Below are 14327 nucleotides of genomic sequence, written 5' to 3'. Positions count from 1 at the left end.
TCAAATTTTGGGGAGAACAGTTGATGATTTTCGGCTGCTGTCCCCTGTGATGCTAGTCCTTTGAGAAAATGAGGGTTGCCTTAGAGATTCTACAGAATTCTGGCCTTCAGTGTCCAGTAAAATAGTCGATGATTTTCTGTTGCTCCCCTCCATGATGCTAGTCCTTCGAGAAGATGAGGCTTGCCGTAGAGGTTCTGCAGAATTCTGGCCTTCAGTGTCCAGTAAAACAGTTGACGATTTTCGGCTGCTGTCCCTGGTGATGCTAGTCCTTCTAGAAGACGAGGCTTCCCATAGAGGTTCTACAGAATTCTGGAGTTCAGTGTCTGGTAAAAGTGTTGGTGATTTTCTGTTGCTCTCACTGGTGATGCTAGTCCTTCGAGATGACAAGGATTGCCTAGAAGATTCTATAGAATTCTGGCACTCAGTGTCCAGTAAAACAGCAGATAATTTTCTCTGGCTATCAATGGGAATGATAGACTTTCTAGAAAATGACATTTGTCTTAAGGCTTCAACAGAATCCAGACCTTGCAAATCCTCTCCACTCTGTGGTATATCATCAGAGAATTTTAGAGGAACTATTTCAGTTATTTCTGGCAGAGCAGAGATGTTTTGTTCATTGGGCTTCTCAATTACTTTTACCTTGCCAGTGATTACTTTTGGTTTGGAATGAGCATTTTTTTTGTCACAACTCTTTGAACGAAGCTTTTGGGGTTTAGTGGGTCTTTTTGCATGTACTTGCTGATATACCTCAGCCCAATCAATCTGTGATGATAGCCTTATGCCGCTGCCCTTTAATTTTTTAAAGCCAAACATTATCTCAAGGAGTACCTTTGTTACAGGAACTGAAATAAATCCAAGTTTCTCTGACAGTGACTTTTCGTAGTTATACTTGTATAACACATGTTTGGCTGCATTTTCAACAAGAAAGTCAACAATCTCCTCTTGTCTTCTGGAAAGCTTGCCTTTCAAGTGTCCACCTGATTGATCTTTATTAAAAATCTGGCTGTGAAACTGATGTCTTGAAAGAAAATGACCAGTAGACTATCCAAAATTTCAGTGGGCAAAACAGGAAAAAAGGTTATTCATTAAAAAGTCTATTTAATACCAACATTTTAAATGTAAAATTTAGTAAGTTACCAGTGTTTTAAAGCTATGGGTCCCAACTCTGCAACCACTCACTAGGATATCTCCAAGGATTTCCATGGAGCTATTCTTGATTTATACCCATTTGAGAACAGAATCAAGCCCTTTGGGCCAAGTTCCACTCTCTATTAGGTGTAAATTGAAATCAGTAGAGTTATCCTGGATTTACACCAGCCTAACTGCAAATAGCATTTGTTCTGTCAGCTGTGCATGTTTTGCAGCAGATCCAATGTGAAGGGAATCATCCAAATGTTGGTTTTGATTGCTGTTTTTATCTGATTTCCTTTTCGTTATTTGAAGGTGGGGGAATGCAATATTTTGGGCCAGATTTTTAAAGGTATTTAGGCCCCTAAAAATGCAGATGGGCACCTAGTGAGATTTTCACAAGTGCCGAGGCACCTACCTCCCGCTGATTTCAATGGGAGTGAGGGCACCTTTAAAAATCTGGCTCGTTGTGATCTGCATGAATGTGATATGCTACATACCTTCTTAGGGCACTTTCCTTCACATATTTACATTAGAAAATGACTAAGAATTTGTTTTCAGACATTGTCATTTCATCTGCAGTTGCGAAGTAGTTTTATTGCGATGAGCCTGTCACTTGGATTCCAGATGAAACCATTACTCCTACCATTTAGTCAAAGTGTTCATATGTTTGGTCCCATTATTTTACTGTTTGTTAGGGATTACCCTCCTTCTGCCTTCCCCCTCCCAATCTCTTTTGACTTTACAAACCCTTTTATATTTTCTAATTCTTATAAGAATGTGGCATAAAAGCTGTTTGTGGTAGGGACAGACAAACTTATTTGACCTAATTTCAAAAATCATGGACTCCAAGTTCAGCTCAGATGCAAATGTTAATGGGTTTGCACTGTATGTAGGAGAGACTATGAGGAAGAGGAGGGGAATGGAGTAAAATCAGCTGTAAATGAACATTAATTAAATTAAAATATAGACAGGTTTGGACATTCTGACTTAATGGTGGTGTATGAATATTAATTCTAAATATTAGCCAAATCTTGGTCCAGTTGAACTCTAGTGCAGTGGTTCCCAAATTCTATTGGTATATGTACACTTCCTTAAAAACATTGATGTTTGAAGTACCTACCACATGTAAATGTCTCCTTTTTTTGCACTTATATTTTAGCCTTAATAGGCTTAATATAGATATTTATGGATTCACAGTAAAATAAGTTTTGAATTTGGCTGGTGGAGATCTGTCTGGGGCAAATTAGAAGAGAAGAGAGTTTGCCTGAGGGAGTCTGGGTGGAAGAATTAGAGGCCATTACATTTAAAGCAGGTAGGGAATTTTCTGACAAAACCATTATTCATAAGAAAACACCAGTTTGTCAAAATTGAAACTTTTCATGGGAGCATACCAGTTTCAACAAAACTTGCTGGGAAAGATTTAGCAAATCCAGGATAGAATTTCTGGTCAAAACCAGAGAGAGAGCAAGACCAACCCCATGATAACCTGGTGGCAGGGGCATTCACTTGAAATGTAGAAGGCCCAAGTTCAAGTCCCTGCTCTACTGCGTATTTGATTTATACCATGTTGAATAATTCTACCTGAAGATATTGAGAAAGATCCACTCCCTGAATAGTCTGTGGCCAGGGGACTCACCTTGCGTGTGGAAGATACAGGTATAAATCCCTGGTCTGGCTGATTCAGACCAGGTACTTGAACCTGGCTGATTCAGACCAGCCTACATCATAGGTGAATGCCCTGTTCACAGGCTATTGTCTAATCTGAGGGAAGGTAGGGGTTTCTCACTTCGTTGTTGTGGGACAGTTTTAAGTGAAGTATCAGAGGGGTAGCCGTGTTAGTCTGGATCTGTAAAAGTGGCAAAGAGTCCTGTGGCACCTTATAGACTAACAGACGTGTTGGAGCATAGGCTTCCGTGGTGAATACCCACTTCGTCAAATGCATGTTCGACAAAGTGGGTATTCACCCATGAAAGCTTATGCTCCAATACGTCTGTTGGTTTTAAGTGAGTGTCTTTGTGTGAGACAGAGAGAGAGAGAGAGAGAATTTGAAAGATCTCAGTTTTGTCCTGAGGTGGAATAGGAAATTTTTTGAAACCACGAAAAATGTCACGAGATATGAATACCATTTCTTGGCTATCTCTAATGAGGTTAGACTTATGTTAGTGGTTCCAGCAGGGGAGCTCTGGTGCTGTGTGTGCGCGCAGCCCCTGGATTCTGTCTGGATTGTCTTTCCTACATGTCTCCTCCTCCTGTTCTCACAATTCTTTCCTCTTGGTTAAGGGATTCCACAGCCCTCCTCCATGGGGTTGTGCTGTGATTCAAGCAGGTTTCCTAATCCCACCCGTATCCAGGTTCCAGCCCTATTCTATGAAGCCTCTCTTGGTCTCATTCATTTCTTCCCTTTGGGGCCCCCACAGTCCTCCTCTGTGAGGCTGTGGTGTGATTAAGGCAGGCTTCCCTAGCCTGCCAGTCTCCCTTCTGTTTCTAGGTCCCATCCCAGGGAACCTGTCTTCTGACTTGATGCTCCCCTGTAATTCTGCTCTCCAAGTGGCCTGCCCTCTGTCTCCTCCTGGGAGTCATCTAACATTTGGTTTTATCATGTTAAGGTGATAGCTACGTGATTAAGGGGGGGGAGGGATAGCTCAGTGGTTTGAGCATTGGCCTGCTAAACCCAGGGTTGTGAGTTCAATCCTTGAGGGGGCCATTTAGGGATCTGGGGCAAAAATTGGGGATTGGTCCTGCTTTGAGCAGGGGGTTGGACTAGATGACCTCCTGAGGTCCCTTCCAACCCTGATATTCTATGATTAACACCTGGTCCTGTTCCCCAGCTAGTCTGCTGCTCCCTTGAAAACCTTTTACCATAAAGGGGTCATGTGATGGAATAAAGGTTGTCTGGCCTGAGCCTCACCACTTTTTAGGGGGGACAGACCATGCTGTTACAGTGTACCACTTCCAACAAGACCACCTACCACAGTTTGGGAATCCCTGATATAGAGTAAAACTCCAGTTGACTTCATTGGGACTAAGATTTAGCCTTAAATGCATATTTAGGTCCTGATCCTGCAAGATACTCCACCCAGGTGGACCCTGCACCTATGCCGAGTCCCACTGAAGTCACTGCAAAGACTCAGGAGTCTTCCCACATGCATTTCCTTGCAGAATCAGGGCCCTAGTTTAACATTTTCATACTGGAAAATTAGCCATTTAATATTAAACCCTATGTGACAGTAAAAGTCGCCACAATCACCACCAGAGGCCAACTCCTCCCTTCATTTACACGGATGCAGCCTCTCGCCCTTCCCCTGGACCAGGTTCTGATCTCATTTACCAAAGTCCCTGATCCAGAATGGGAATTAGAAACTCAGTCTCCCACATCCCAAGTGAGTGCTCTGAGCATTGGGTTATAAGGTTAAAGGGGTGGAGGCCACCACTAACACCATTTCCTCAATTTTGTGAATGGCTCCAAAGTCCGCTTGTGAATCCAGTCCTTTCTTTCCAAATTTCCCTTGCTTTTATTAAAAAAAAAAAAAAAAAAAAGCCTGAAATCTAAACAAAATGTTTAGTTTTGGGTTGAGTTTTGTTCAATTCCAAATTAAAATGTTTTCGACTTTTTGATTTGCTGAAAATTCCAACAAGTTTTGGTTTTGGGTTGACACCAAATAATTTTTTTTTCAATTTTTCAGAACTGCCAGCAAACTGAAAAAAAATCCGTTTTTCACACAGCTCTGCTCCTGTGTGTCTGAAGTACAAGGGCTGCATAGTGACCACTGTGAGCTCTCCTAAATTGAACACAGTCCTATAACGACTGAATCTGTGTTTTGAGTCCATGCTGTTCAAGTGGGCATGAAATTAGGCAAAATAAGTTAATTCATCCCTGATTCTTAAATCGACCTCACACACTATGAAGTAGGTAGAAATAGCACCAAGCACGATGGAATGATAACAATACTCAAGTATTCCACAGATATATGATTATAAATAATTTTGGTTGAGCTAAAAAAGCAAAGGTACCTGGGAAAATGGAAGTTCGTCTTCTACCATTGCTGGTTTCTTTGGTTTAGGCTTAGGAAGTGGGGGTGGCACATATTTTGGTTTGGGTGGAGGTTTCTCAGCTGGTGGCCTAGGCTTGGATTTAGGGAGTGGGGGAGGTACATATTTTGATTTGGGTGGAGGTGCCTCATCTGCTGCCCTAGGCTTGGATTTAGGGAGTGGGGGTGGCACATATTTTGGTTTGGATGGAGGTTTCTCGGGTGGTGATTTTGGCTTGGACTTATGAAGTGACTGTGGTCCATGTTTTGATTTTTGTGTAGATTCTTTTAATGTCTTCTCTCTTGTCTTAGGTTCCTTTTCCTCTTCTGTCTTTTCTTCCTTTGTCTTTCCCTCCTCTGCATTTTCTGAAGCTGTTTGAGTCGACTCATCTATATTTCCAGGTGAAGAACTTTTTTCACAGAGGTTTGTTACATTCAAATCATCACCAGTAATGCCAGAGTCATCGGCCATGTTAAATAAAGGGGATCCATCTTTCTTTGTTGCATTCAATATTTCTAGAATGGCTTGATTTACAATATCTTGAAGAGCAGAGACTAATTTATTTTCTTCTAAGAAATCAAGCGTTTCAAATGGCTGCTGACCAGGATAGTCAGTGTCAGATGGAGCGGGTTGTTTCAGGACATTTGTGATTTCTTTTTCAATGTGTTTAATATCAAAAGATGAGTCTTTTTCAGACTGAGACTTATCTTTCTTCTTAATCTTAGAGAAAAAATCTGATGTAGCTCTTTGTTCATGGAGGCCAACAGAAGAGTCTGCCAGTTGTGCCCAAATGTGAAAGTGTTCTTGACGGAAATAATAATCAGATGCTTTTTCTGTAACACTCTGTAACAGAACAAAAAGAAGGTGAAGATCTGAAAAGAGTAAATAATGTAATGGATAAAAGCAAAAGGAAGCATTAGGACATTGTAGCAAAGGAAGGAAAAGAGGTAAGGTTTCAATAGGCAAATCCCATTTCAGATTTGAGAGCTGTGTCCTTGAATCTAAACCCTGTGAAATTCAGCAAAGACTGGAGTTTAATCATGGTATCTGAACCTATCCTTTTCAAATATTGGTTCTGGGATGGATCAAAAACAAGAGAGACCTATTTTCTGTTTGGATGCAACACAACTCTTCTGAGAACATTCCCATGAACTGGCTGCATGTAAGGGTGGAATTGTTCTTCTGAGAACAGCTGCTCTCATGAGACTTCCAGCACTTAGGTTTAAAATTGCAAGATTGCAGTACAATAAAATCCAAGCCTGTACTGCAGCTTTCATTCGGCCTCATGCTCTGTTGCCAACTTTTGCAATTTTATCACAAATCTTGCAATATTTGGTATTATGCTTGAAGCCCCAGCTTCTGGAGTCATGTGAATACAGGAGAAGCTGAGATTTCATATTTTTAAATAAGTAATTTTGTAGCATCATGATTATAGAAAAAAAGCCTGAAAATGTGACCCAAGTGCACTCTAGAGAAACCAGAAGGCAAATAAAAAGAATCCCAAATTAATTATATGTGATTTTTAGGTACATGATTCATGGGCTAGCAATGCTGCCCACACCTGAACCTTTAGAGTAAATCAGATCCAGACCCAAACACCACTTTCTTGGCCCATTTCCAATTTATGTCCCCATTTTCTAGTTTATAGCACCAGTTAGCTTCATTGGGACTACTCAAAGTGCATACTGTGGTGAAGGGAAAAGCAGTGGAACAACCATCCAGGGGAACTCTGCAGTTCCACAACAGGTTTGACCAAAGGAAGGGTCCCCAAGCCAGCTCAGGAGATGAGTGGCAGCCCACATCTGTAGTGCAGACGACAGTCCCTTCCATGACTGTGCAGCACAGGCCAGGACGAGGGAGCCTTCTGTGGTGCAATAGGCAGTACACAATGTGCTTAGTGAGGCTGGGAGCTGGAAAGCAAAGTGGGTAGGGTTGCCCAACGTTTTCTATTATAAGATCCTGTTTTCAGTGGTTTATAATTTTGCCAGACTTTCACCATTCAGGCTGAAATTTTCCATGGTTGGTGTCTGCCTCAGGATGAGTTGTTTTTAGAAAATTTCAACAAAAAAGATTCAGCCATTTCTTAGAACGAGATAAGGAAAAAACATGCTGTTTTGCCCATATTAGAAAATTAATACAGCTGTTTCATTGACAAGTTCTAGCACCTTCATGCTTTGGAGAAGGAACTTGAAGTTTGGCCAGGGAAGGGGGACTTTGGTGTCAGGGACGTGCTTTTTGCCGTCTCTGTGAAAATACACTCAAATTTGGCCAAGTTATGAGCCTCTGAAAATCCAAGTTTGCATAAGTAAAGCAGAGACTTGTTAAGAGTCTGGCAGCTAAATTGTGCAAACAATCCATTTGCACAGGGATGCAGGAGCTGAGCAGGACTCTCCTGGCAGTTGCTCCTCGGAGGAGCCAGGGGCTGCTGTAATGCTGGGCATAGGAACTGAGAGCAGGGAGACTCTCTCTCTTGTGGTCTCAGTGGTCCCCCTGCTGTCACCCAGGCAGCAAGGAGAAGGAGGAGGAAATAGCCTGACTGGAATACAGAGGGGTGAGGAGCCAGGCCTGGGATAGTGATGCGGGGGACTGTGTTGAGGATCTGAGTGAGAGTGGGCTGGGACTGAGAGATGGCACTGTGGCATGGAGGAGGAAGACAAGCATGAAGAGTCAAGGATGTGTGTGGGAGGGACTGGGACAAGAAGGGGCTGCAGGGACTAGGGTCAAAAGTGGTCAGGTTTTGGTGGGACAGGGGCAGATGGGTCTGAGGTGACTAGAATACACTCCCCTCAACACCTGGAACAGAACCCAGAATTCATCCACTCCAAACAGCTCCACCCCTTCAGCAACGACTGTAAAATATTTCTAAAGTTTCTATCACAATTCTGTACCTTCATTTGTTAGATCTCTAGTCTGCAATTATTTTTGGTGGTTCCTTTGGTGGTTTCCCTGTATCTTCAATGCACAGCTTTGGTGCAGAGAATTCATGTCTCTTTTAATAGCTGGATTCTTCTACATTGTGTTTAATTTTAGAGATGGCTATGCCATTCTTAACTCACCATATTGTGCCTAGATAATGCAATGCCCTTCAGACACGGGGACACATACTCCCTGAATTCCTTTGTGGTAGACTAACATGAAGCCCAAAGGAGAAAGTTCAGGATGAAATTTTAGCTGGAACTTGGAATTGCTTGGCTTTTATGGCAAGTATTCACAACTGCATGTGTACACAAAAACATGTGTGCATTTGCCCCCATAATTTTTATGTGCAGTTAGTGCAGTTGCATGTGTGTTCACAGCACTGGTGCATGCAAAAGGCAAATTAGATACCCAGAAAGTTATACATGCATATGGATTAGGCATGGGATAGATTATGGGTCAAATCCAGTGCAGTGCTGCATGAGTAACCTAGCTTGGGGGCGGAGGAACAGGGCATAAGAAACCTCTTACCTCCTACCTCTACAAAGCAGCTAGCATGCTGCAGAGCACTAGGGTGGGGGAGTTTGCCTGCACGGGCAAGCACAGCACAGGCCTCCTGGGACATGATCTGGTGACTAGGTGGCATGGCCAAGTCCCCAGCTGGTGAGTGTGCATGCTCTTTGGCATGTGCTACCCCAGGTGTGTATGAAAAGGAGGAAAAGTATGTGCTTGGAAGCTGCCTGCCCTGAGCCATTTTGTCACACTCTTGCAGAATGGCTCGTGCTCTGAGTAAATAGCAGGCACAGAACCCTATCTCTTCCCCTGCCACTGAGGCACCTCCTGGTAAGGGCAGAATTTTGCTGCTTGTGTATGTCTGTGATAGTCTATAAAAGCAGTGTCAAATAAAAATTGGGAGTACTTTATTTCCTACTTTAATCTTATAGAAAAGAGTCCTAGTGCCCAGAGAATTAGAAGAGAGGAGTAGAAATACCTTTGTATGGAATATCCCAGCCACTTCCTCCGTCCCCCTCCTTGTCTCTTTCTTTGTGGCTTGAGCTACAAACTTATCCAGCATGCACTGATTCTGGAGTTTGGTTTCACTGCCCAGCTTATGCCCGGCCTTGCTTTTGAAACATTCTTTACAGTCTTCCTCTGAGCTGGATGTGGAGGGATAATGACTTGAGCTGAAACAATCACAGTGCTTTCGACAGGAGATAGTCCAAGACTCACTTTCTGGACTAGAACTGACATCCTCTTTGAAATCAAGTAAACCCCCTTCATCCTCCACTATTACTTCCCTTATTTTCCGGATTGCCTCTTCCATGGTTTGCTGGAGGCTGTCCAAGGCATCCATGTCAATCAAGAAGTCCACAAAGTTGGAGAAATCCTGTGCAGCCCCCTGGATATTAGAGAAGGGATCATCCTGCTTCCCTTTTTTCTCCAGTTTATTGTCACTCTCAAATGCGCTAAAAGCCATAACATCTGGTGATGCGGTTGGATTCTGGCATCCACAGGGAGAAGCTGGTCTCAGCAGGGCTTTCCAGTCATATGTTTTTCTCACTTGGGTGACAGTTGGCTTGTTTGATGATTTGTCTGTCTGTAACTAAGCAAAGCAGGGAGTGTCATTAATGAGGAGACTGGGAAGATCTGAAGCCCCATTGCCCGAGACTGTGAAAAACGAGATTGGCTTTTGCAGTCTTAACTTTGAAGTCACTATTGTAACTCAACAGTAAAGCCCGAGAAATTACACTAATTATGGAATAAGCCTGCATGTGCAGGAGGAAGGACTAGATTAGTTAGTAAGTTTTTGATTAATAAGAGAATAATCATTTAAGAATACTTTGCACTTTTCTGGTGCTTTCCATCTGTGATCTCTAGATTTTACAAGCATTAGTGAATGTAATCTCACAATAGCCCATGAAAGAGGAATGTTTTATCACCCCGATTTTACAAATGGGGAAACTGAGGCACAGAGTGGTTAAGTGACTTAGCTCATACAGTGAGTCAGTAGCAGAGCTGGGACCAGAGAATTCAGATTGCCTGTTGTGTGCTTGACACTTTGCTTTGCCAGCTCTAACTTTTGTGATTCTAATATTCACTTTGCAAGGAAAAAAGGTTAAACGTTATTTCTGGTGAACAACTGTGAATGTGACCCTGAAACTGGTTGCAGGTATGGAAAAGCCAAGTGTCGAAACTGATGCATTAATGGGGTTTGTTGAAAGTTTATATAAGTCCAGAAGAGGAAACCATCTCACTCATCTGAGGAAGCATTAATACAGACATTCTGATGAGCTGTAATAAGCAGTCTGTTCTTTACAAAAGCTACTTGTCGTCTCTCTCCTCCCACACTGCTCCCCTGTCCAAAACATATGTTTTATCTACAGCAAGCAGAACAGAAATATCATGGGCAAAATATAGGCCTGATTCTCCTCCCTTTTTCACACCACTTCACTGGAGTTACAATTGATCTACACCAGTCTCAGTGAGTTGAGAACCAGGCCCAAAGGACAAGTCAGGCTGTCTCTGGTGTGTGCAGGGTGGCAGGGGGAGGGAGCAAGGAGCATGTATGTGGTACTGGTGTGTATAGGGGGTGAAGATGAGGTCCGCTGGGAGGTACTGAGGTACGTCTGGATGGTGTGTGAGAGGGCGGGGGCATCAGCGGTATGTTTCTGAGGATAAGGTGTGCAAGGGTGGGCAGTGCAAGTGGTGGTGGGGATTGATGTGGGTGAGTGTGTAAACTGGCAGGGAAGGATGACGTGCACATGTGGGGTGGTGAGGATGTTGTGTATGTGAGTGTGTTGGGGTGTGGCAGGGTGCATGCATGGGGGGGGTGGCTGGTGAGGTGTATGGGGAGCAGGGGGTGTGTATGAAGGATACTTGGGAGTATTATGGCGGTGGGGGGACAAAGGTGAAATCTGTGGGGTGGGAATGGATGTACAGGGTAGATGGGAGGGACCAGAAATCTTTCCCGTGGGATTGGAAATAAAAGGTTATTGGGGTGACTTCAGGTAGGAAAATGGTGCAGGCCCAGGAGGCCCAGAGTCACTGCTGTCTGCAGTGTTATTAGTTTAAATAATGAAATCCTGATTCCAGTGTGCCCCCACAACCCCCATTGTGTAGACAGATGGCAGGATGTGTCCCTAGAAATGCAGGCTAAGGGGATGTTTTCTCTTTCTCTGATTCTTACCTGGGCTCCTTGAAGATCTTCATCATCTGCCAGATAGCCTGAGTAGTAGCGGCCCACCATGGTGCTGAAAGGACAGCGACTCTCCGTCCTCTCCTGCCTGCAGCTCCCTCTTCTTCTTCCTCCTCCTCCTGCAGCTGCACAAGGCTCTGGAAAGAGTTTTCCACACAGAAGGGCTCTCGAGGGATGAGAGAGACACAGCACTGGTGAAATCCTGACCCTATTTAAGTCAGTGGCAGTTTTGCTATTGTCTGCAGCGGGGCCAGGATTTCACACCATCTGTCAAATACCCCCTGCCATCTCCCTCTGCACACTCATCCCACCCAAAAGCCTTAGAAGTGCCCCAGGAGAAAGTCTAAAAGAAAATCCAAGCACATTTCTAGATCAGATGAATTTGTCACAAGGGCAATAAAACAGTGTCAGAATAATTGGAGCCATTCTGGATTTATCCCAGTGTAACTGAGAGCAGAATTTAGCCCCTTATAGCATATTAAAAACATCAAAATGCCATCAAATATCTAATTTTTCTAGGGCATTTCTTATCAGAAGATAACCAGATAAGAACATAAGAATGGCCATACTGGATCAGACCAAAGGTCCATCTAGCCCAGTATCCTGTCTTCTGACAGTGGCCTTTGCCAGGTGCTTCCGAGGGAATGAACAGAACAGATAATCATCAAGAGATCCATCTCTTGTTGCCCATTCCCAGCTTCTGGCAAACAGCCTTCCAACTGTGTTTAATACTTACAGCTACTTTAATAAAGGCTGAACTATCCGGACAATTAGAGAATGTGGAATCCAGGACTTTGGTTTCTTATGATTTCTTCCAATGCCATAAGATCTGAATATGGAAAGTGCCTAATTTTGAAGTCAGCAGAGTTTCAGTGGACGAGACCTTGCAACCATGAGGGAAAAACCTGACTTGAAAGGTTCAGATGGAAGCCAGAGAGTTAAGCACATCACAGCCCCACCCTCTCTTCCAAGCAGTCTTTCCCAGTGATTGTTATGCAGGAGATTCTATTTGTTTGTGCAAAAGATTCCATGCATTTGCATAGAGGATTCCATTCATTTACATAGCATGACCTAGCTGGTGAAAAAGCAGTTCCAAGCTCTCATTTCACTGATCCTAACAATCATCTCTCTTTAATACTCTCCAGAAATCATAAAGAATATTCTGCATAAAATGAAAGGATGCACAGTTGTGCATTAAAAGTTTGTAAATATGCCCAAAGATAAATGATATAGGGCATGACCCTTTTCCAGTTGAAATTAGGGGGCCCCCACCATGTGAGACGAGGAAGTGAACCTGAGGAAAGTGGATGGCTCAGGGAACATGGAGCCTTTCACCTCTCAGATGCTGTTTCAAATTAGGTTTGATTTGTTAGGGACCAAAAGTCATTGCCAGATAATGACCCACACCAGGACTTGAAGACGTGTTTGTTATGGAGGCCTATGTGAAAGGACTTCATGGTTGCAATCCAGTTCCTTGGAGACAACTGGTTGCAATCCAGTTCCTTGGGACAACTGCCTTTATCACAAAACAGTGTGTGACAACTGGCCTCCTTTTGAGCAGTCCCACCAAAGAGAAAGGATTGGGTGGGCATAGGAAATGAATTGGTGGCCTCTAATTACCATGCCACAATTCAACCATGAGCTGTTCCAGATTGTGACTTCCCTCTGCTGTGACAATTCTAGAGAAAGGAGGAGAGAGAGAGAGAGAAACAAGGCAGAGGGGGAAGAGAAATGGAGAAGGATAGGAACAGGGGGTAACTGCCTCTGATGTCACAATCCTATCACAAGATAGGATATTCCCAGCGTGGAAGCAGAGGGAGAGGGAAGAGAAAAGTCGGGGAAAGGAAGGGGCCAGGTGAAGGCTGAAAAGAAGATCAAGATGGGAGATGGCGGGGGGATCAGAAGAGAGGAGAGAAGGAAGAAGTCAGGGCTGTGACCTACCCCTGATGTAAGTACCCCCCAGCCAAAGAAAGTGACACAGTGAGAAATGGAGAAACAAGCAGGGGAAACAAGAAAGCTTTTTAAGGTGTAACTTGCCTCTGGGATTGCATTATCTCCACTTATGAGTGATCTGCAGAAAGGCTTAAGGACAGTGCTGGATTAGAGCAGCAGAGGGAGGAAAGATGAGGAAAGGCAAAGAAGAAAGGAGTGGTTGGGGGCTAATTCTCCTGTCAAAATCCCACTAACCCACCCATCCTGGGTAAGCTACCAGATAAGCTGGCTTGTATACCACAGTTTCTTTAAGATTGTTATTTTTATGTATGGTGAGCACAAAATTATCACCCTCATCCAGTAAAACACTCGATCCTGCTTTAATGAAAGTTAATAGTAGTTTTGCCATTTACTCCAATGGTAGTGGGCCTAGGTCCAGAACCCTTTACTTTCCATGCCCTTTAAGGGGCATCTGAATGTGTAAAAGCACCCCTTTGAAAACAACCTACATATACAGCATGGGGCACAGAGGACTGTCAGCATGTGACTGTGGAGCTCAGACTGGTATATGCTAGTGCAGCAAAAGCTGGATCCATGTGGGCAGAACTCAGGCCCAGGCACCATCTCATGCAGGCTGGAGCTCTAGGGCTGCCATATTTCTTTGATCTATCTGATGTGATTAATTTATGCATTTGTTTCAAGAAGCACTCCCTAGGAATGGGGAAATGTGCTCTTCTAGCTCACTAAAGCAGTGGTTTTCAACCTTTTTGTGGACCCCGAAAAAATGTCATGTGGTGATGCGGACCCCTTTGGAAATCTTAGACATAGTCTATGGAGCCCCAGAGGTCTGGGGACCACAGGTTGAAAACCACTGTTGTAGGGTAATGACAACCTTTCACGAACCCCTTAGACATATTCTGTGGACTCCCAGGGGTCCACAGACCACAGGTTGAAAACCGCCGCACTAAAGATTGCAATTCACCTTTCCTGTCAAATTGTATGAAACATGGTCCCAATGGACCTGGCCCTCGGTTCCCGGAGTAATTATGTTTTTTTAATAATTCTACTCTGTTCTATTTGGGTTCCATCACAGCGCTTGATAATGACAGATGATCTGACATTG

General features: G+C 43.6%; 1 protein-coding gene across 1 annotated transcript in view; it reads right to left on the bottom strand.

Moving 5' to 3' along the window:
* The window catches only part of CCDC116 (coiled-coil domain containing 116), a 32385-nt gene continuing 18058 nt past the window's right edge, over positions 1 to 14327 (bottom strand). Inside the window, exons 2-5 of the mRNA XM_043529402.1 lie at positions 11264 to 11438; positions 9068 to 9679; positions 5143 to 6003; positions 1 to 1041 (exon numbers count right to left, since the gene is read on the bottom strand). Coding sequence (XP_043385337.1) covers positions 1 to 1041; positions 5143 to 6003; positions 9068 to 9679; positions 11264 to 11323 — 2574 coding nt within the window. The 5' untranslated portion in view covers positions 11324 to 11438. The remainder of the gene's footprint in view (positions 1042 to 5142; positions 6004 to 9067; positions 9680 to 11263; positions 11439 to 14327) is intronic.

The sequence above is a fragment of the Chelonia mydas genome, chromosome 15 (assembly GCF_015237465.2).
Source record: "Chelonia mydas isolate rCheMyd1 chromosome 15, rCheMyd1.pri.v2, whole genome shotgun sequence".
NCBI classification, from domain to species: domain Eukaryota; kingdom Metazoa; phylum Chordata; order Testudines; family Cheloniidae; genus Chelonia; species Chelonia mydas.
The sequence above is the reverse complement of the archived record's forward strand: the minus strand, read 5'-3'. Positions and strand labels throughout refer to the sequence as shown.